This window comes from Haemaphysalis longicornis, unplaced genomic scaffold, assembly GCF_048455015.1.
Source record: "Haemaphysalis longicornis isolate Haplotype H1 unplaced genomic scaffold, Haemaphysalis longicornis Haplotype H1 scaffold_3, whole genome shotgun sequence".
Lineage (NCBI taxonomy): Eukaryota > Metazoa > Arthropoda > Arachnida > Ixodida > Ixodidae > Haemaphysalis > Haemaphysalis longicornis.
In genome coordinates this window covers 231,533,846-231,554,911 of record NW_027526335.1, presented here as the reverse complement: position 1 = coordinate 231,554,911, position 21,066 = coordinate 231,533,846, and the positions used below count along the sequence as shown (strand labels likewise).

Genomic DNA, 21,066 nt, shown 5'->3' with positions numbered 1-21,066 from the left:
CTGTCAACGCTGTGTCAGAAGTGAGCGCCAGTACAGTAATGACAACGTGAGTGCGCCGGTGCCTGGAGGTGCGTGTGAAGTTTGCAGGCTGTTATAATGCCTGGTCATTGTTGCGTACCGCGGTGTCGCGGGAACTATGATGGTGGTGAACGTGTACGTGTATTCACCTTCCCTTCGGACCCAGCAAGAAGGGCTCAGTGGATTAAAGCTATCCACCGTGCGGACTTCACTCCAGGAAAGCGGTCGGTGGTAAGAAAAACATTCCTTTAACTGTCGTTGTTACGCCTTCCTCATTTGCATAGAAAACGCTGCGGGCATCATGTTGCGAGATAAATGCTGCCTCGTTTGGACCGCCTACATATGTTAAGTCGTAGCGAAATAGTCTTGCTGTTACTGACGTTCAGTTCGCGCGAAATTTATACGAAATTCTCCTCGTACTGCCGCGCGGCTGATGTCGCGTTTTTAAAATACAGGTTCCTGAGCTTTTATTGTCTTTGTTTTTTTTATCGCAGGTCTGCGAGCGCCACTTTAAACCATCCGACATGGTAAATACAACAAGTTACACGGATACAACGACGGGCAAAGTAATTGAAGTACCACTGAAGCTCGTACGGCTACGGCCTGATGCAGTTCTAAGCATACTTCCCGACTGCCCGGCGTATCTTTCTGCCCCAAATGCAAACACGTCTCGGGAGGCCCCAGATGAGAAGAGGACGCGCCGAGAGGCAGCTGCGTTACAAGATGCCATCAGCAAGTCTATTGAGACACACCAGGCGGAAGAAGACAAAAACAAAATTGATAACTTTCAAGCATTGTTACAGTGCCTACCCTGTATCAAGGTTTCCGCATTCTGGACGGTTATCTCACGGCATGACTGTATACTCTTCCTCAGTCTAACTGTCGATGGTGCCCCAGCAATCAGGAAGTCAGTTAAAGTCACCGAAGACCTCTCTCTCAAGCTGTATTTTCAAGATGTCGAGGTCACCAAGCTGGATGGCATGGCCATTCCAAAAACTGTGAATGACGTTCGGTGCCTGACACGTTTCCTGGATGCTGTTGAGAGCTTTGATAAGATTCTTGCCTTCCGCAAACCCGAAGACAAGGCAGGTGGCATATTGAAACTCGTGCTATCTCTTCTCGAAGATGCAACAAATCCAGAAGTGCAAGACGAGGAGCGGCAAGATAACTTGACCTTTTTAAAGGAACAAGTATTTCTCCTTTTGAGCAAGTCACCCCGCTACTCTTCAGAGCTGTTGGTTTTTTCAAGCCTCTTATTTACAATCTCTCCTCATGCCTATAGGTACTTGCGGAACTATGGAGGTCTCACATTGCCGCATGAGTCCACGATCAGACGTGTCTGCAATTCACATGTTGTTAATCCAGCAGCTGAGCAGCACGATGCTTCTTTCCTGCTCTATGCGAAGAAGCTCGTGGGTGCACTGAAGGACCATGAGAAGTGTGTGGTTCTCATGATGGATGAAATCCATCTACAGGCATATTCTGATTATAAGGGTGGCACGATTGTCGGCACTGCCAGCAACACTTCTAATGCAGCAAAGACAGCTCATGTCTTTATGATTCAAAGTCTCCTTTCATCGCAAAAAAGTGTTGTTCACATTTTGCCAGTTGAACAAATCAATGCCCACCAGCTGAACACTGTGCTCCGCAGCATCATAAATGAGCTTGAAAAGGCTGGACTTCGCATCATTGCAGTCATCACAGATAACAACTCAATCAACCGCAAAACAATGTCTCTGTTTGGATCGTCATCAAAACTAAGCAGCTCCTATCCTCACCCATCAGATCCCACTCGTCCGCTTTTTTTCGTTATTGACCCTGTTCACCTGTTGAAATGTATTCGGAACAATTGGATCAACCAAAAGAACTATGGAACCTGCATGTTTTTTCCTTCACTCAAGGATTGGAACTCTGACCCGAAAATTATCACTGCTTCATTCAAGACCCTCCGTGAACTCCACTCAAAGGAAGAAAATCAACTTATCAAGGCTGCTCCAACACTGTCAGTAAAGGCCCTCAACCCATCCAACATGGAGAGGCAGAACGTTAAGCTTGCGCTGAAGGTGTTCAACCTATCAACCATCGCTGCCCTAGAAACATGCGGTCAACGATATGCACTGCAGCATGCAGCTGGAACAGCGGAATTTTTAAAGATTGTCGAAACCTGGTGGAGGATCGATAATGTGAAGTCACCCAGCAAAGGACGCCGGCTTCGTGATGATCTGCAGACTCCCATCGCTGAAAAATTGTGTCCGCAAGTTCATTTCCTTCAAACCATCATGCAGTGGCTTGACCTCTGGGAAGGTTTGAAGTTTGACAATTGCATTTTCACTCGGGAGACTCACAGTGCCTTGCGCCTCACTACAGAAGCATTGGTCAAGATCATCAGCTATTGCCTTGAAGACCTTAGATTCGACTACGTTCTCCTTGGGAAATTCCAAACGGACTGCTTGGAGGAAAGATTTGGGAAGTATAGGCAGCTTTCCGGGTCGCAGTACCATGTCTCTATCAGGCAAGTGTTTGAATCCGAACGCAAGCTGCGGCTGCAAAGAGCCCTGGAGCTTCCGGACATGGATTCAGGGGCACCTGCAGTCCGCTTCGATGAGGCCATCCTGCAGAACTTCAGCATTGAAGTAAATGACAAGGACTTTGAAATGAAAGCAGAGAATCTTCCAGCTATAACATATGTGGCCGGATACTGTGCCCACGCGGCACTTAAAAAACTTGCATGCACTGCGTGTCGAGCAAATTTGGTGGAAGATGAAGAGATCACAATTGAAAATGCAGAGATTATAGCAAACATGAATCGCGGAGGGCTCAAGTTCCCCCAGCCTCCAGTTGTGAATGCTGTAATGACTGCTGAAATTGTCCTGGACAAGTTGCGAAGTGAAAAGTATGCTGTGCAGTTCCATTCTCTACCAAACCAAAGGCAAGCCCTTTTCACACTGGCCACCAACCTAATAAAAGACGGTGACGGTTTTGAAGAATGTGAAAGTGGCCATAGCCCTCATTTGGTTATGCATCACATTGTTAGCACAGCAGCAAACATTCTCCTGAAAAACTATTGCAAAAATAGGAACGATAGTCTTGTACAAGTAAAAGTTGCTCAAAAGCGGAAGCTTAGCACTTTGAAATCGTGATGTTTTGTCTTGATTGTTTTGACTTTTTGTGTGCAACACCTGTAAATGTTTTCTGAATACTTGTACTCTGTAATAAACATTCTTTGTAAGTAACACAGCCTGCTTAATTATTATCAAATCGAAAGGCAACTGCTCAATTTAGATGCTACGCTATTAATAGCTGTAAGCTATTATAAGAGCCATAACTTCTGGAATGATTTTTCTTGTGTGGAGGTAGTGTAAGAGCCTGGTTGAAAGAGCATACAAGTACTAGCCAGATTCCTGGTAACGAGTCCCCGGTCGCTGATACACCACAGGGTTAAATTTTTGCCTGGCAATAATTACTGAGTCCGCACCAGGCAATGAGTTATTACTAAAAATAAAGACTTATGTGAAGGCACAAGCGTAGAATCAATACCCCCCCCCCCACCCACTTCCACCAAAAAAAAATTACCGTGCGGACTTTCGGGCAATATTAGTCGATAGTAAATACTGAATAGCCGACATATATTCATGATCCGAAAACCTCTAATTTTCAGTTTTCAAAACCTATCGAACGCGGACTGTGTGGCGGAATTATACATTCACGTCAACGTTAAATCACGTGGCCAAAATCTTCAGAGAGTGATTTCACGTGGCGCTGCACATACACGAGAACGAACGAGCGCGCAGCAGCCTTCCTACATGAAGAACCCGAACTCAGGCGCCCCGTCGTAGTGTGATGACGTCACGGAGGAGCGGAGAGGCCTTGCCTAGTCCAGAGGGTGTTGGGTTGGGGCGGAGGGTGGGCGGTAGAGGTGCCTAGGTTTTAGTGCACTCTGCGATTATGTGTGCAAGAGTGCCAGTGTTGTTTTTGCAGGATGGACACGTGTCCTCTTCTTTCTCCGGGTACATTCTATGTAACAGGACGGGATGCGTGAGCGACCCCGCCTGTAGTCTCCTGGTCCCTAGTCAGGGAGCGGTGTGGCTCAGGGAGGGTGCACCGCTCTTCACGGTATGATCTTGTTATATCTCTGTACGTGAGCACTGGGGTTGGGGTGTCTGCGTCATGCCCTGCCCGGAGGGTCATTGCTCGGGCGTGGTAGTCGGCGATGGTGGTGCCGGCTACCTTTGAGTGGGTGGGCACCCACGTGAGCTCTATGGCTCTCCCCGGCTCTCGTTTCTTGGAGATGATAGCAGCCACCACTGAGGAGATCGTTCCGCTCCGGTAGTTGCCGTATGCTCTTTTGGAGTCGGTGACCACTACCTCTGCTCCCGGTTGAACGAGGGCTAGGGCTATGGCCACTTCCTCCGCTGTCGTTGGGTCTTTGGTCTTAATTGCGGCGCTGGTAACAAGCCCGTCCCTGTCGGTCACGACTGCTGCCGCGCGGTCGCTGCCTTTCTGTAGCGAGGCGTCGGTGTAGAATGTGATGAGTGGCTCGGAGGGGGCATGGTGAAGATAGTTAAAGAAGATTCACATCACGCGAGACACCAAGCGGCCGCTCGGAAAAAGACACCACCGAGAAGAAGACGACGAGACGTGGTGCGAGCAAATAGCTGCGAACCCGGGAAGCGCAGGGCGACCGAGACAGGGCATGGTTGCATTGGGCATTCCCACGTCAGACGTCCGGTCGACGTGCCGTTCGTTACGAGACCGTCGCCATCGGTCACCAAGGCGAGCTGCCGTCTGGTTGCGGCTCGGGCACGAGTGATCACTAGGCACTGCCGCGTCGTCCCGTTCCGGCTCGAGCCAGGGTTCCTGCTGCTGTGAGACCAACGTTCGTGGTGCGTCAGCGGCCCCATGCTCCTGCCCGGACCGCTGGTTGGCTGAGTCCTGGCCACAACTCCCGGCCCTGGTCTGCTTGGTCGCAGAGGATTCCGGAGCGTGTCACACCAGCTCGCTGGTGACCTGCCCGTGAAGCGGTCGGCCAAGTTCGGCGACCCTCACCCTCTACGACCACTGCGCTCCAACAAGACATATCTGTGAGCCGTGCTATACATAACTGTTTTGCGGGCCTAGTGCCAGCCAGTGCCGCGGAAAGCTAACTGAACCCGCTTTCTGAACATTCATTTTGAGTTACCGCCATTTTGTTTGAGTGGCTGAATATGTTGTAAATACACTTCGTCAATAAGAGTAAGACAGCTGACATACGGAAGTATAATACGGGGAGGGTCGAATACGCTGTAAAGAACGGAGGTTACCTGAAAGCTGTGAAGAGGCGTCTTGGCGTGGGGAAAAATCAGATGTATGTGCTTAAAGATAAGCAAGGCAATGTCATCACAAATAGGGATAAAATAGTCACAGTGCCCGAGGAGTTCTACAGGAATCTGTGCAGTAGCCGGGACATCCAGGTTAATGCCGAACGAGACAGTAGCTCAGAGGAGATAGACATCCCACCAGTAACGACCGAAGAAGTAAAGAAGGCTTTGAAAGAAATGAAAGGGGGCAAAGCACCTGAGGATCAGATAACAGCAGACCTCTTGAAGGATGGCGGAGAAATTGTACTTGAAAAACTGGCAAACTTGTATACGCAATGTCTAATGACCGCAATGGTACCGGAATCTTGGAAGAACGCGAACATCATCTTAACCCATAAGAAAGGTGACATGAAGGACATGTAAAATTACAGGCCGATGAGCTTACTGTCAGTCGTCTACAAGGTGCTTACCAAGGTAATCGCTAACATAATTTCTGCAACCTTAGATTTCAGTCAACCTAAAGAACAAGCAGGGTTCCGTAAAGGTTATTCAACAATGAACCATATTCACACGATCAATCAGGTGATAGAGAAGTGCGGTGAGTTTACTGAACCCCTATATATAGCCTTCATAGATTATGAGAAAGCATTTGACTCGGTCGAAACCCTGGCAGTCATTCAGGCATTACGGGACCAGGGGGTAGATGAGCATTATGTAAGAATACTAGAGAATATCTACAATGGGTCCACAGCTACCATCATCCTCCATAAGGAGAGCAGTAAAATACCTATAAGGAAGGGTGTCAGACAAGGAGACACAATCTCTCCCATGTTACTCACAGCATGTTTACAAGAAGTATTCAGAACGTTGGATTGGGAACAGGTGGGATTAAGGGTTAATGGAGAATACCTCAGTGACCTCAGATTTGCGGATGTCGTTGCCTTGCTAAGTAACTCTGGGGACGAATGGCAAAGCATGATTGCCGCACTGGACAAGCACAGTAAAATCTTGGGCCACAAAATCAATATGCAGAAAACTAAAGTAGTGTTACACTAATGTAATGTTACAGGGTACAGATACGTGGCGGGGAAGTGGTAGTGGAAGTGGTAAGCGAATATATCTACTTATGCCAAGTTGTGACCCCAGATCCCAACCATGAGGCAGAGATAATTAGAAGGATCAGAATGGGGTGGGGTGCATATGGCAGGCATTCTCAGATAATGAATAGCAGCCTACCATTGTCGCTGAAGAAGAAAGTGTATGACAGCTGCATCTTACCGGTACTCACCTACGGGGCAAAAACTTGGAGGCTCACTAAGAGGGTTCAACTTAAATTGAGAACGACTCAGCGGGCAATGGAGCGTAAAATGATACGTGTAACATTAAGGGACAAGAATAGAGCGGAGTGGGTCAGGGAACAAACACGTGTTAAGGACATATTAGTAGAGATTAGGAAGAAGAAATGGAAGTGGGCAGGGCATGTAATGCGAAGGCAAGATAACTGCTGGTCATTAAGGGTAACAGAGTGGATACCTAAAGAAGGCAAGCGTTGCAGGGGGCGGCAGAACGTTAGATGGGCATATGAGATCAAGAAGGTTGCGGGGATAAATTGGTCACAGTTGGCACAGGACCGAGGTAATTGGAGAATAATGGGAGAGGCCTTTACCCTGCAGTGGGCGTAGATAGGCTGATTATGATGATGACACTTCGTCCTGTGTGTGCATCCGGCATTCCTCTCACTGAGTTCTCCACGATCCTAGCGTAACAAAAGGGGTGAGCCTGCCAAGACCCGCCCATTAACATCCGCACAACTGAGTATGATGGCGAGCGCATGTTCGTGACGTGAGTGTACTAACAACATGGATGTGGAGAAGTTATCGGAGATAGGGACGCAGCTAGGACTCATGGGGCCGGAACTTTGGAAGTGGATCGACACGCAACGTGCGGAGCAGCGTGCTGAAAGGGCGGCTGAGAGAGAGAGGCTTAAGGAAGCTGCGGAACGAGAAAAAGGGGAAAGAGCTAGGGAAGCCGCCGAGAGGGCAAAAGAGGCTGCTGAGAATGAAATGCGAATCCTCGAGCTGAAGATCCGTCTTCAAGAAGGATCGCGAAACGCCGCAAATGTTACTGCCGAAAGTGAAACTAGCGCCACTGTATCCGTAGTGAATCCTCAAAGGCTCCTACCTCTATTTGACGAAAGGCGCGATGATCTTTACGCGTACCTTCAACGTTTCGAGCGCGTGGCAGCTGGACAGGGGTGGTCCCAGGACAAATGGGCCGTTGCACTCAGTATGTTCTTGTCCGGAGAAGCGCTCACCGTGATTGGGAGGATGACTGCGGAGGAATCGCTGGACGACAGCAAAATCAGGAAAGCATTACTCCAACGATTCAAATTCACTGTCCAAGGGTATCAGGAAAAGTTCCGCAAAGCCCGGGCAGAAGACGGCGAAACGGGACGGCAGTTTGCAGCCAGGCTGTCGAGCTACTTTGATCATTGGGTTGAGATGGCCAATATTTCTAAATTTTTTGAAGGCCCCCGCGACCTAACGATCTCGGAGCAATTTTATCGTTGTTGCCATTCAAAGCTCGTGGTGTTTTTAAAAGAACGCGAGTGCAACAGGTTGGATGGGTTAGCGGATGTTGCGAACCGCTTCCTGGAGGCACAGAACCTCTCAAACCTAGGGAAGCTTCCAAGTGACGCGCCGGAAGGTCCGAAGGGTGCGGCCGACGCACCGAGAACGCCGGCACAGAAGTGCTTCTTGTGCCATCGTTCCGGACACCGCGCGCAGGTCTGTCGGAATGTGCCCAAATACAATATAGCCTGCTCTAAATGTGGCAGACACAGCCACAGGGCAGATAATTGCCGGAGCAGACCGGGAGGCAATGATCAAGTCGCTGCGTGTGCACTTAACAAACTCCCGAGAAAAGCCGCGTAAGTAAAGTCCAGCATTGCCAAGCCGTCCAACATTTGCTGATGATCCCAACTGCAAAAAAACCGACAGGAATTCACCTTTTCTAGTGGAGGGGATGCCAGTTGTTGCAGGACAAGTGCTAGGTAAGGCCGCTAGAGTCCTCAGAGACACCGCGAGCAACACCGCCATCGTCCGCCGTGACATGGTCGACGATCATTGCTTGACCGGGAAGACATGTCGAGTTGTTCTTCTTGATGGATGCATAAAAGAACTACCGGAGGCAAAAATCCAGGTCCACACGCCATATTTTGTGGGAGAGGTGATTGCTGCCTGCATGAGTCATCCCATTTATGAACTGGTGCTCGGTAATATACCAGGCGTCAGGGAGCCTCACCAACCGGACCCCGATTGGGCGTATGAATGCCCTGGCGACGAGGCAATGGAAACGAACGGCATGGGACCAACATTGTCTTCTGAACCTCTCAACCTAATTTCTGCCGTCGCGAGGACTCAGGAGGTGAAAGCATCGCCTTTAAAGGTGTCTCCGAGCGCGCACGCCAACATCCACAGAGATAAATTCGGGCAGGAACAACGCAAAGACCAAACTTTGAAATGTTGTTACCGGAAAGTTGGGAAGGAGTTTCGCTCCGGTAGAGGACACTACTATACCTTCCTCGAAGATGAAGACCTCTTATACCGGAAATACCACCTCGCAACTTGAAGTACATTCATGCAACTCGTAGTGCCGAAAGCGTTAAGAAATTCTATCCTTTTCACCGCACACGAGAGCGTCATGGCAGGTCATCAGGGTGTACACAGAACAGCCGATCGGATTTTGGAAGACTTTTACTGGCCGGACTTACAAGGGGATGTCAAACGTTTTGTGCGATCATGCGACATCTGCCAGCGGACCACGCCCAAAGGGAAAGTCGGCGTAGCACCTTTAGTCAAGGCACCCCTGATCCGGACGCCGTTTCAGCGCGTCGCAGTCGACCTGATAGGACCACTGTCCCCTAAGTCGGAACGAGGGAATCGTTACATCTTAACCCTGATTGATTTCGCTACCCGATATTCAGACGCAGTAGCACTACCTGCGATGGACGCTGTGTATGTCGCTGAAGCTCTCGTGGAATTTTTTTCCAGAGTTGGAATACCTCAAGAGATGATCACAGACCAAGGTGGCAATTTTGCTTCCGACCTCATGAAAGAACTAGGACGCTTACTGTCCGTCAAGCTTCTTCGCACGACTCCTTACCATGCTATGGCTAACGGCCTCGTAGAAAAATTCAATGGCACACTTAAATCGATGGTCAAGAAAATGTGCCAATAAAAGCCACGAACATGGTATCGCTACCTTGCACCACTACGCTTTGCGTACCGTGAGGTGCCGCAAGCCAGCACGGGCTTTTCTCCTTTTGAAATAATCTACGGACGCCACGTGCGTGGTTCATTGACTGTTCTAAAAGAAGTTTGGACTAACGAGAACATTGACGGCGAAGTGCACACTACCTATGGCTACCACGTCGACCTCCGTGACCGGCTAGAGGAGACGTGCCGACTCGCGCATGAGGAGCTGCAGAAGGCGCGCATCAAGCAGAAAAGATACTACGACCGCAAGTGTCGCTCCAGGAAGCTCCATCCCGGCGATAAGTTCTTATTCTGCTACCCACCGATCTCAACAAACTATTGATGCAATTGAAAGGGCCGTTCAAAGTGCTCGAACTCAAGAACGACGTTGACTACTTGATCGATGTGGGTGGAAAGCGCAAGGTATTCCCGTGAATATGCTGAACCTATACGAAGACCGAGAACCTTCGCCTCTACCCCAGGCATCAGCTGCAATCACAGCCAACGATGTCTCATCTGATACAGAGAACGGGGATGACTGCGAAACAGAAAATGTTCTTCTGTCCGTACCAATCCACAGTACCCAGACAGCTGCAAACGTCAAGCTCTCTTCTTCTCTTGGCGAGAGCCAGATCACTCAAGTTCGAACTTTGATCCAAGAGTACGCAACGATATTTTCAGATTTGCCGGGCAAGACTAAACCTGGTCACATGTTCGTTGAGTCTGACGTCAGACAAACCGGACACATTCCCCAATACCCCCTACCTCTGGCCTTACTCGAAGCAATTGAACGTGAAGTTCAGGAGATGCTGCGAATGGGCATCATCGAGAAGTCGCACTCATCTTATCATGCACTCATTGTGGTTGTTCGGAAGCCTAACGGCACCATCAGGCTGTGCATTGACTTCAGAGAGCTCAACAAGGTTCTCCTCCCGGACTGTGAACCAATTCCCCGAATTGACGTTGTTCTGGCGCTTGTTGGGTGCAAAGGTTCTTTTAGAAGTTTGACCTAACAGAAGGATATTTGCAAGCGCCAATGGCTAAGTACAGCCGTCAAAAAACCGCGTTTTCCTGTACGTCAGGTCTCTACCATTTCCGGTATATGCCGTTTGGTATTAAGATTGCACCGGCTGTCTTTGCTCGTCTCATGAGAGTTGTTCTGGGCGACTTGGCGAATGTCTACCATTATTTTGACGATGTAGTGATCACCACGGATACATGAACAGAGCACCTTGATGCGCTCAGGCAAGTCTTCGAGCGAATTCAGAAGTCAAACCTGACCATCAAACCTAGCAAGTACGAAATCCGTGAACACAGCGTAACATTCCTGGGACATCAGATTGGTGGCTTCCAAGTTAAGCCAATGCTCCAGACCCCGGAGAAGATGCTTGGTTCCAAGAGACCTTCTACCAAGAAAGCTGTGCAGTCCTCCCTTGGTTTGGCTAATTACTATCGGAAGTTTATACCTAATTACGCTGCCATTGCTAAGCCCCTAACGGATCTTACGAGAAAGGGACAACGCAACATCGTCACCTGGGGTACGATGCAAGAAGAAGCGTTCAACACCTTGAAGCACTGGCTCGCTTCCGCTCCCATACTTCACGCACCTGACCTCACTAAACCCTTTGTCCTCCGTACTGATGCCTCGAACACGAGCCTCGGGGCCGTGCATTTGCAAAGTGGTGATGAGGTACTGCACCCGGTAGCTTATGCCAGCCGCAACCTGTTGCCGCGAGAAACACGGTATTCGACAATCGAGCGTGAGTGTCTCGCATTGCTCTGGGCACTACAAAAATTCCACATTTACTTGTATGGCAAGCCATTCATAATCCAGTCGGACCCCCAGCCCTTGCGCTACCTTCAGACGGCTAAACACGTAAACAACCGAGTCCTGCGCTGGAGCTTGGCGCTACAAAAATATAGTTTCACTGTCGAGTACATCAAGAGAACCGACAACGTAGGAGCGGACTACATGAGTAGAGTTTAATTGTTCTAATGTGGCAGCGATTTCTAATGTACGACTACCTTTGAAACTATAGGGTTACCGGACTGTTTTTCCACACCCTATCATTTTGTATGTATGTACAGTGAACTGCAATATCAAGCGCATCGGGTTCCGCACTTCACTGTGGTAGAATAGTTGTTCCCCAACAACTTTCTTAAGGTGGGGGTGGTGTGATGAGTGGCTTGGAGGGGGCATGGTGACGATAGTTAAAGAAGATTCACTTCGCGCGCGACACCAAGCGGCCGCTGGGAAAAAGACACCACCGAGAAGAAGACGAGACGTGGTGCGAGCAATATTTTTTAATTATTCTCCTCCTCCTCTGCTTCCTCCTCCTCCTCCTCCTCCTTCTTCTTCTTCTTCTTCTTCCTCTTCTTATTTTTCTTTATTTAATTATGTATTTATTTATTTCCCTTTTTTGTTTCAATATTGACCAAATTCCAAACTCAATTCCTCCAACTAAAAAAAAAGCTTCCAAATTTTTCTAATTTTCTTTGAATCATTCTAATTTTCTAATTCTCTTTGAATCTCATTCGAATTAACGACTGATGTTTGGCCGATCCCCAGATTGGGTATGTGCCAATAGTATCAAGGAACAACAACAACAACAGCAAGAGCTGCGAACCCGGGAGCGCAGGGCGACCAAGACAGGGCACCGTTGCATTGGGCATTCCCACGTCAGACGTCCGGTCGACGTGCCGTCCGTTACGAGACCGTCGCCATCGGTCACCAATGCGAGCTGCCGTCTGGGTGTGGCTCGGTCACGAGTGATCACAAGGCACTGCCGCGTCGTCCCATTCCGGCTCGAGCCAGGGTTCCTGCTGCTGTGAGACCGACGTTCGTGGTGCGTCAGCGGCCCCATGCTCCTGCTCGGACCGCCGGTTGGCTGAGTCCTGGCCACAACTTCCGGGCCTGGTCTGCTTGGTCGTGGAGGGTTCCGGAGCGTGTCACACCAGCTCGCTGGTGACCTGCCCGTGAAGCGGTCGGCCAAGTTCTGCGACCCTCACCCTCGACTTCCACTGCGCTCCAACAAGACATACCTGTGAGCCGTGCTACACGTAACTGTTTTGCGGGCCTAGTGCAAGCCAGTGCCGCGGAAAGCTAACTGAACCCGCTTTCTGAACATTCATTTTGAGTTACCGCCATTTTCTTACAGTGTCTGAATATGTTGTAAATACACTTCTTCCTGTGTGTGCGTCCGGCAGTCCTCTCACTGAGTTCTGCACGATCCTAGCGTAACATAGAGGACTCCTGGGTGTCCGTCTACAGTCAAACCCGTTTATAGTGAACTGCAATATGCACCGCGATTTGTTCGATATATCCAATAGTTCGATATAGCCGAACCCGCCTATAACGAGCTTATTGTAACCAGTTCGCATTGCGCGGTAGCCCTCCCCCCTCCTCAACTCCACCATCCCCGCATGCGGAAACGAACACAGTAAAGTAGCCATTAACCATACCCTAAATAATCCATTTATTGCAATTAATAAAGCTTCTTTCCGCCTTAACTGCCTACTTTGCAAACAAAAGCGGTGATTTTTGTTTTCACTTTCGTTTTGTCGGCTACAACTAGCATAGGATTCTCTACACGAAACATTGTTTGTAGCGGTACGTGTCTGCGTTCTCAAAAATCAAAGATGCATTGGCAGAGCACATCGACTGCCGAAAGCGCTTCACTATAAGCATCGAACGGCTTTCACTCGCGACATCATCGGCAACGTTGGGGAGCTCTTCCCACAGTTCACCGATGCTGCTGTCTTGGTCCGGACTCGCTGACTGAGCGAGTTCCGTAGTAAGTCCCACAAGTCGGAAATAGTTACGGAAAGTGTCGGCCGTCCCGTCGCTCCGTGCAAGGTGCAATGTCCCAGTCGCGGCTACTGCTCCGTGGTCGCTGCCCATCCACGTCTCAATCGCTGCGCCGAGACCATGCATTTCGGTGGCCGTTCCAGGCGCGCGGAATTCGATATATCGGATGTGAACTTCGTTGTAAGGAATATGTTTCCCATGTATTTCCGTAACTGAATTTTTTTTGTTCGATATATAGCATAATTCGCTCTATCCGGGTTCGTTATAGCCGGGTTTGACTGTAGTTGCTTGGAAATGGTTAATGATCTTGCTTCTATCCTGCCATAATCCTTCCCCGGAGTCATGTTACGGGGTAAGGAGCTTTGTGTGCATGACCTCTTTCCATTTCTCGGTCAGGGGCGTTATTGTTGGTATTGGCTGTATGCGCCATCCTATTTTGGTGAGTATTACGCGTGCGTGGGCCGTTAGGCTTAGTCTGACGCGCTGACTGGAGAGATGGGCTTCTGTCAACTCATCGACGGTGATATGTAAGCCCATGGCTTGCAACCGGTTGGTTGACGAATAAATAGGCATGCCAAGTGCCTGTTTGGCTAGCTTGCGGATAATCGTGTCTATAGTATTCTTCTGCGTTCTGTTGAGGCTGAGATAGGGGACCGAATATGTAATTCTTCAGATTATGAAGGCTTGTACCAGTCGGATGGCGTCGTCCTCCTTCAGGCCTCTGTTCTTGTTAGCCACCCGACGGAGCATGGATAGAATCTTGTCTGCGCTGTTCTTGATTTTGCTTACTGCAGTATGCGCCTTGCCGTTACTTTGCAGGAGGAGGCTGAGGATCCGGCATTGCTCTGTTGGATTGATCTCCATACCATCTATTCTGATTGAAATCGTTGGTGGCAGGGTCTTTTTGGGTCTTCCTGGCAGGACCACCAGGAGCTCAGACTTCTGTGTTGCACAGCTCAGTTCGCATGACGTGGCATACTCGTGGACTGTGGACGCTGCCAGCTGGAGGGTTTCTTCAATCCACCCATCGGATCCTGCTTGCTCAGTCAATATCGTGATATTGTCTGCGTAGAAGGCACGTCCTATGCAGAAGGGCTTGCGTTCTGGCTAGTTGGTATTTCGTAACGTTCATCTTGAGCGCAGAAAAAAAACAGGGACACAGACAAGGACAAGTGCTTGCCCTTGTCTACTGTGTCCCTCTTTTTTTCTGCGCTTAAGATGAACGTTATGTCATATGCCTTCTATCTGCTCGAGCAGGCGGGTCAAGGGTAGAAGTGCCAAAGCAGGGGTGGTAGAACTGCCCCCTGAGGTGTGTCCCGCTCCCCCCAACCTAATAGGGTCCGACCTTTCGCTGCCAACCGCGATGCTAGCCGTTCTTGCGGCGAGAAAGTTCTTGATATAACCGCAAGCCCGTTGTCCGCACCTCGTCTTGTTCAGGTTTGTAAGTATGCTGGCGTGGGTGACGTTGTAGAATGCCTCCTTTATGTCGAGGGCTAGGATAGCCCTTGGGCTGTTTCGGGTAGCATTCTTGATGACCAATTCGCGTAGTTGGAGCATGGTATCTTGCGTGGAAAAGTGCTTCTGAGAGCCGAACATGATTCCAGGCGTTTGTCCCGTTTCCTCCAAGTGGGCTTGTAGTCTGCGCAGGACTATCCTCTCCAACACGTCTCCAACGCAAGAGGTTAGCGAGATGGGGCGCATGTTTTCTATGGCAGGGGCCTTGCCGGGCTTGGGGATAAAGCGGACTTCCGCCTCCTTCCATTCCGGCGGTAGCTGCGAGCTCTCCCATGCGTTGTTAATATGCTCTAGCAGTTCTAGGAGAGTCTGCGGCACCTTACCACTCATGTTGGTCAGGAGTTTGCATGTTATAGCATCCTTTCCTGGGGCGCTGTTCTTATTGCTCTCGTCGATAGCTAGCCAGGGCTCCGAGATGGGGAATGGTCTGTACAGGTCTTCATTTTCTGGTCCTTCATATCCCTCCGGGGTTGGGTACTGTCCTTTTTCCGTTTGGAGATATTTGTCTGCTAATGCCTTGAGTAGTTTGCTGCCATCCCCGTCGTACGTGTTTAGCACCTTCGTCAACGTGCGGTTGGTTGCTGTTTTACTACCTGTAGGGTCGATGAGGTATCGTAACAGCCTCCATGTCTTCCCAACTGATAGTTGGCTTTCAAGACTTTCCCATAGTTTCAGCCAATCTTCCTCGCTAAGCTTGGCAGCATACTAGGATATTTTCGTGTTTAGTAGGGCTATGCGGTGGGCTAGCTTTCTGTTTCGCTTCTGCCGCGTCCAACTTTTGGTTAATGAGTGTCGGGCTGCCCACATGCGAATGAGTCTGGTGTCGACAAAAGGCGTCTGCGTTGTCGTCGTGAGTGTTTGCGTGAACTTCTGGAGTGCCTGTTTCTGTTTGTCAGCCCACTCCTTGAGCCGTGATGTGTTGGATTTCCATCATGTGATTCTCTACGAGTATTGCAGTGCCTATTCCCGTGCGTTCGGTGTAGTAACATACCTCGGAATTCTCGGTCTTCCCTTTGTTTCCTGTAGTGCTAAGATGGGAGGTCGATCTTTTACTGCTTTCACGAATAACATAATCTCCGTATCTTGGTTTCGGATGCCTCTGCAATTCCACTGAAATATCGCTGTGGGCTTCCTGGTGCCCCCTCGATTACCGTTCCTGTTGTTTGTTTCTGCTTCATCCTTGTTGATCATATCGAGCCGGCCACGTCGTTTTGCTATGGCCTCTTTAATCCTTTCCGTCCGGTAGCGTTTCAGCGAAGTGGATTTCACCCTAACTTCCATCGCGGAAACTTGCGATGCTGTTTCGCTTCTAATGTGTTAAGGCGAGCTTCTATCCGTCCTAACGCCATCAGGATCGCAGACTCCCCTTGGGTGAGTTGACTTTGTGCTTCGACTTTTGACGGTTGTACGATTTTCTTGTTGGCTGGGGATTATTCGGCCTCCATTGCCTCCTGCTTCTGTTCTGGCTGCTCTGGCGTCTTGTCCTTAGTCGGAGGGGGAGACCTCCTGCGCGGTATTTTGCGCGGTCCTTCAGCTGCAGCTGCTGTCCCTTCCTGACCATTTGTTACAGCCTGCCCTGACTTGGCGACCAGCTGCTCTATCTTGTACATAAGAGTTCTGATTTGAGCGTTCTGGTCTTGTATTTGGGAATTTTGGCGCGTAATAATTTGCTTTAGTTCTACGATTTCTGCATTTTCCTGGTGCTTGTTTGGGTAGGGATGGTAGGGAAGTGAGGGGGGAAACTCATTATCGAGCGTGCGAGTTTTGGGAGACCCGCTAGTCTAGCCCACCTTCGTGTCTGCTGGTCCGCGTTGGTCTCCGGGTCCTTTTCGGGATCTCGACCGCTGCGTCCTGCTCCGCATCTCCTCGTTCCCGGGCCCGATTCGCCGACTCGAGCCACTCCCCGTGGTTGGCGCCGCTCGTTCCGCCGTCTCCCATCGGCGGCCGCCGCCCTTGGTCGACTTGCACCGGGAGTGTCCTTGACGGCCACCTGCGCCGCCCGCAGCCGATACTTTGACCGGGAGCGGCTACGCTGGCGACCGTCAGCGCTCCTAGTGGGGGTCTTGGATCTTGATCTTCCGCTGCGTTGGGGTCAGCCTGCAGGACCTCTACTGTACCGGCTGCGTCCTGGTTGCTACTGGTAATGATGTCTTCGTTGCCATCTTCTCTGGCGAACGATGTACAAAGTCTTGTATTTAGCTTTACACACTCGGTCGGCTTTGAGATGGTTTCCGCCGCACAGTCCGCACTTGGGCTCGCAGGTGTGGTCTTTCGGCGGCCCGGCTACTCTACATCCCCTACAGATCTTGTGGTTGAGGTTGGGTTACACATCCGGTGCCCCAGTCTGCCGCACGCATGGCCGGCCTCGATTTGTTTGCGTTATATTGTGCACTCCACCAGGAGGTTGCCATATCGTACGTATCTTGGCACCTTTCACCCCGCAAAAGCGATAACCACAGACCGAGATCTACCGATGCGGTTGGGCTGGAGTGCCGTCGGTTTGTAGTCGTGAACAACCTGTTCTTGGATATGTTGGGTGTTATCCTCTAGTGGTATGTTCCGAATGATCCCCTTCACTGTGCCGTGGGGGCGGCTTTGTAGGCGCAGACTTCGTGCGTGGTTCCGCAGACGTCAATTCGCTCCACCGATGTGTAGCGGTCTGCATTCTCCCGTATTTGTTTGTTCTGATTACAAGGATGTCCTGGTGGCTGTTCGGACACACCACGTCTTCTCTTGAATCTTCTGCTGCGATCTGCGCCGCCGCCGTCACAGCCCTGCAGAGCTCTACTCGAGCCACGTCGCTGACCCTGAGTCGTCCACGTGGCCGCACGATTATCCTCATATGGCCGCGCGGGAGATCCGGCATCCGTGCTCTCTTCAACAGCTTGCCTTTGTTAATTGGCGGGCGGCAAGGCCTGCCCTTGGAGCGCTCGCTGCTGTTGCCGCGCGCCGCCAGTTGGCCTACCACGCATGCCGCCCGTCTTCTTCATTCCTTCTCCTGCCGTCCTCCATCCATTCGATCCATGTCTGTGGATCAATCTCCACGCCGTCTACATCCACATGCATGGCCGTGGCCATCTTTCTGAGCGGGCGTTGTCCTAGCGCCGCTCCGATAAGGGGACCCGCCGATGTCGTGCCGCGCCCGTCCCCGCTTCGGCGTGGCCGAAATCGAGGGTAGGGTTAGCGTGGCGGCTCCCGTAGATTTTCGAAAAAGCTTTACAAAAACTCTAAAAATGGTCATCCGTCTTGTATTTTTAGTTCCACATGGTCGGGTGACCTTCCCGAATCTTGTGATGATGAATTCTTGTCACGTTAGCTCAAAGTAGCGCCGAATTCGCAGTCCAAAGTCGGAGCGACGTGTGCATGCGTCCGGACTCCTCGCCCACCGGCGGCGATCAGCCAGGACAATGGGCTCGGCAATGAGAATCTCAATTCCATGCTGGTCCTCAAGTGGGCATTCGCAGCTAGTGGATGTACTTGTGTTAACATCACCGTGGAACACGGGCACTTGAAGCTCCACAGCAAGCAGAGCTAGGCATTTTTTGCTCATTTAAAAGGGACTGCACTTGATCTACTTCCTGTGATTTTCTTTAACATCTCTTTCACATGGAGACTAGTAGTTCTGCCGATGCATTTGTTAGTTGAAATTTTGGTTAGTGTAGCAAATCAGTCTACGGTTTTTCCTGCACTGTTGCCTAGCAAAGCACCATTTCTGTGTAGTAGTGATCTACCTTCGTGTGTCTGATGTTTCTTTTCTGCATTACAGTCTTTGACGTTTGGCTTGTCAGTTGTGTTGCCTATTTATTTTTATATTAAATTTTTTAATTCGCAAAGATTTTTAGAAGCTTCTTGCAGGACGAACGAGAATGTAACTGTTACTTTTTGCAATGCCTGTTTTTAGAAAGGGTTGCTTTTTTGTTAGTTTATGTGGCAAGCCAAGACAAGTACGAGAGAGGAATGCTCCCAGTTCCTATGGCGGCGCTCATGTCACGTGTTAGTATAAATATATACTATATATATATATATAATACAGGGTTGGCAGTCAAGAAAACCTCGGAAAGCAAAGGGGGGAATGCGGTAGGTCACAGAAACAGATGAATAATTTTTCGAGTCAGAAAGAAAATGGTGAACAAATGTCCGCCGGGTAGGTGGGATATATATATATATATATATATTTATATATATATATATATTGTTACGAGGAAGACTTGCCACCATCGACGTAACGCTATCAGCGCAGCTACACAGCCGTGAAGTTGGAAGAACAGCCAGCGGAGCGTATTACCTCATGCTACCTGCATCATCATCATGGCAAGACTCAAGATCATCATCACCAGTTTGTTGTCTCGAGAGCTGAGCGCGCACGGCAGAACCCCTTCGGACTAAGCTGAGCCTCTCTGCGTTTCAACGCCTTGCTGCCGTCCTGCCAATAAACCTCCCCATAATTTTGGTGGAGTGTGCGGATTCCATCCTCGTCCCGCTCCTCAGCTGCACCCCGTGTACCCGCAAGCCTGGAACTCCGGAGTCGCACCTTGCCTTCTACCGCTGAGTCAGCCATGCCTAGCGACGCCCGAAACACGACATCGCCTTCACCATCGGCTGTCATCTGCTCCGGGGTGATCCGCGAGCGTGACCCGGCGATGTTCACAGGCGCAGACGACCTGGACGTTGAAGATTGGCTTTCGACTTACGAGAGGGTACGCGCGCACAATAAGTGGGACGATGCTATGAAGCTAAATAACGTGAGTTTTTCTTTGAGGGGACTTGCCGAAAAATGGTATCACAGCCACCCAGAGGATCGCGCAACCTGTACCGAATTCAAAACGAACTTTTCGGCCGTATTTGACCGGCCAGCGGTTCGCAAGCTTCGCGCGGAGCAGGGTTTGAGAGAGCGAGCTCAAAAGGCCGGAGAGAACTTTACCAGCTACATCGAGGATGTGGTCGACCTTTGCAGGCGCGTGGATCCCTCCATGCCTGAGCAAGACACCATCAAACATATACTGAAGGGAATAGATGAGGATGCGTTCCAGATGCTGCTGGCAAAAAACCCTCAAAGCGTCAGAGACGTGATCAGCTTGCTACAAAGCTATGACGAGCTGCGGAGGCAACGTCGCCTCACTCGTCGCCGCCCTGTGGAGCGTGAGGAGCCGCTCTGCGGCCTGGCAGTCGACGACAACCCCTTGCTACTGAACCGCATCAAGGAGCTTGTTCGGGAAGAGGTGGCGCGGCAGATCTCTCTCCTGCCTTGTACATCCCTGCCATCGTCATCGGTACCAGATCCTTGCTTGTCGTCGCCGCTACGTCGAATAATTAGGGAAGAAGTCGCCGAAGTCTTGCCGACCACACCGGCTGCTCCCCAGCCGTTGCCTGTAGCGTCGCCACTATACGCTGAGGTTGCGACACGGCAGGCTACTCCTACCGCTTACGTGCCTTTACGCCGCCCGCAGCCGCCGACCTATCTTCCTCAGGCTTCCTTGGCACCGCTCCACAGCAACCAATGGCGCACGCCCGACAACCGGCCCATCTGCTTCGCCTGTCGTATTCCCGGTCACGTTGCGCGTTTCTGCCGCCGCCGAGTTTCCCCCTTCACTGACGCCTACCGAGCTCCTGCGCACCCTGTCTACACGCCGAATCTGTCGAACGACCACGTACCAATGGAGCCGTCGCGTTACTCTCTTCCATCGGAGGCACCGACAGTTAACAACCGCCGTTCACCGTCCCCGCGTCGTCGTTCAGTGTCCCCCATGCGACGTCGCCCCGCCACTCCCCAGGAAAACTAGTCGGCGCAGTTCCCGAGGCAAGAACTGCGACGACCACGACACACGCAAGCCCTCATGTTTATCCTACGAATGTGATTGACGTTTTTGTTGAAGGAGTCGCCACCCTTGCGCTTGTTGACACTGGTGCCGCAGTTTCAGTCATGGACGCAAAACTATGCCGGAAGATTCGAAAAGTGACGACCCCTGTTTCCGGTTTTCGCCTTCGCACAGCTAACGCCGAACAAGTTGAACCTCTCGCAGCATGCACAGCCCGGGTCGTTGTACAGGACGCCCTTTACATCATTGAATTCCTGGTGCTTACTTCATGCTCTCATGATATCATTTTAGGATGGGACTTTCTGTCACGCCATCAAGCCATTATAGATTGCGCCCGCGCTGAGGTTGCGTTGCTG

The 21,066-nt window shown here is 50.6% G+C and overlaps 2 protein-coding genes across 2 annotated transcripts in view; both read left to right on the top strand.

Annotated features, from left to right (window-relative positions):
- LOC144176045 (venom metalloproteinase antarease-like TtrivMP_A) overlaps window positions 1–21,066 on the top strand; it is a 258,958-nt gene that overhangs the window by 115,519 nt on the left and 122,373 nt on the right. The window lies entirely within an intron of this gene.
- On the top strand, window positions 35–3,162 carry LOC144176043 (uncharacterized). Its single transcript, XM_077705164.1, has 3 exons — window positions 35–249; window positions 513–638; window positions 1,422–3,162. Exons 1-3 carry the CDS (start codon window positions 97–99, stop codon window positions 3,156–3,158), a joined length of 2,016 nt encoding a protein of 671 aa, XP_077561290.1. The 5' UTR covers window positions 35–96; the 3' UTR covers window positions 3,159–3,162.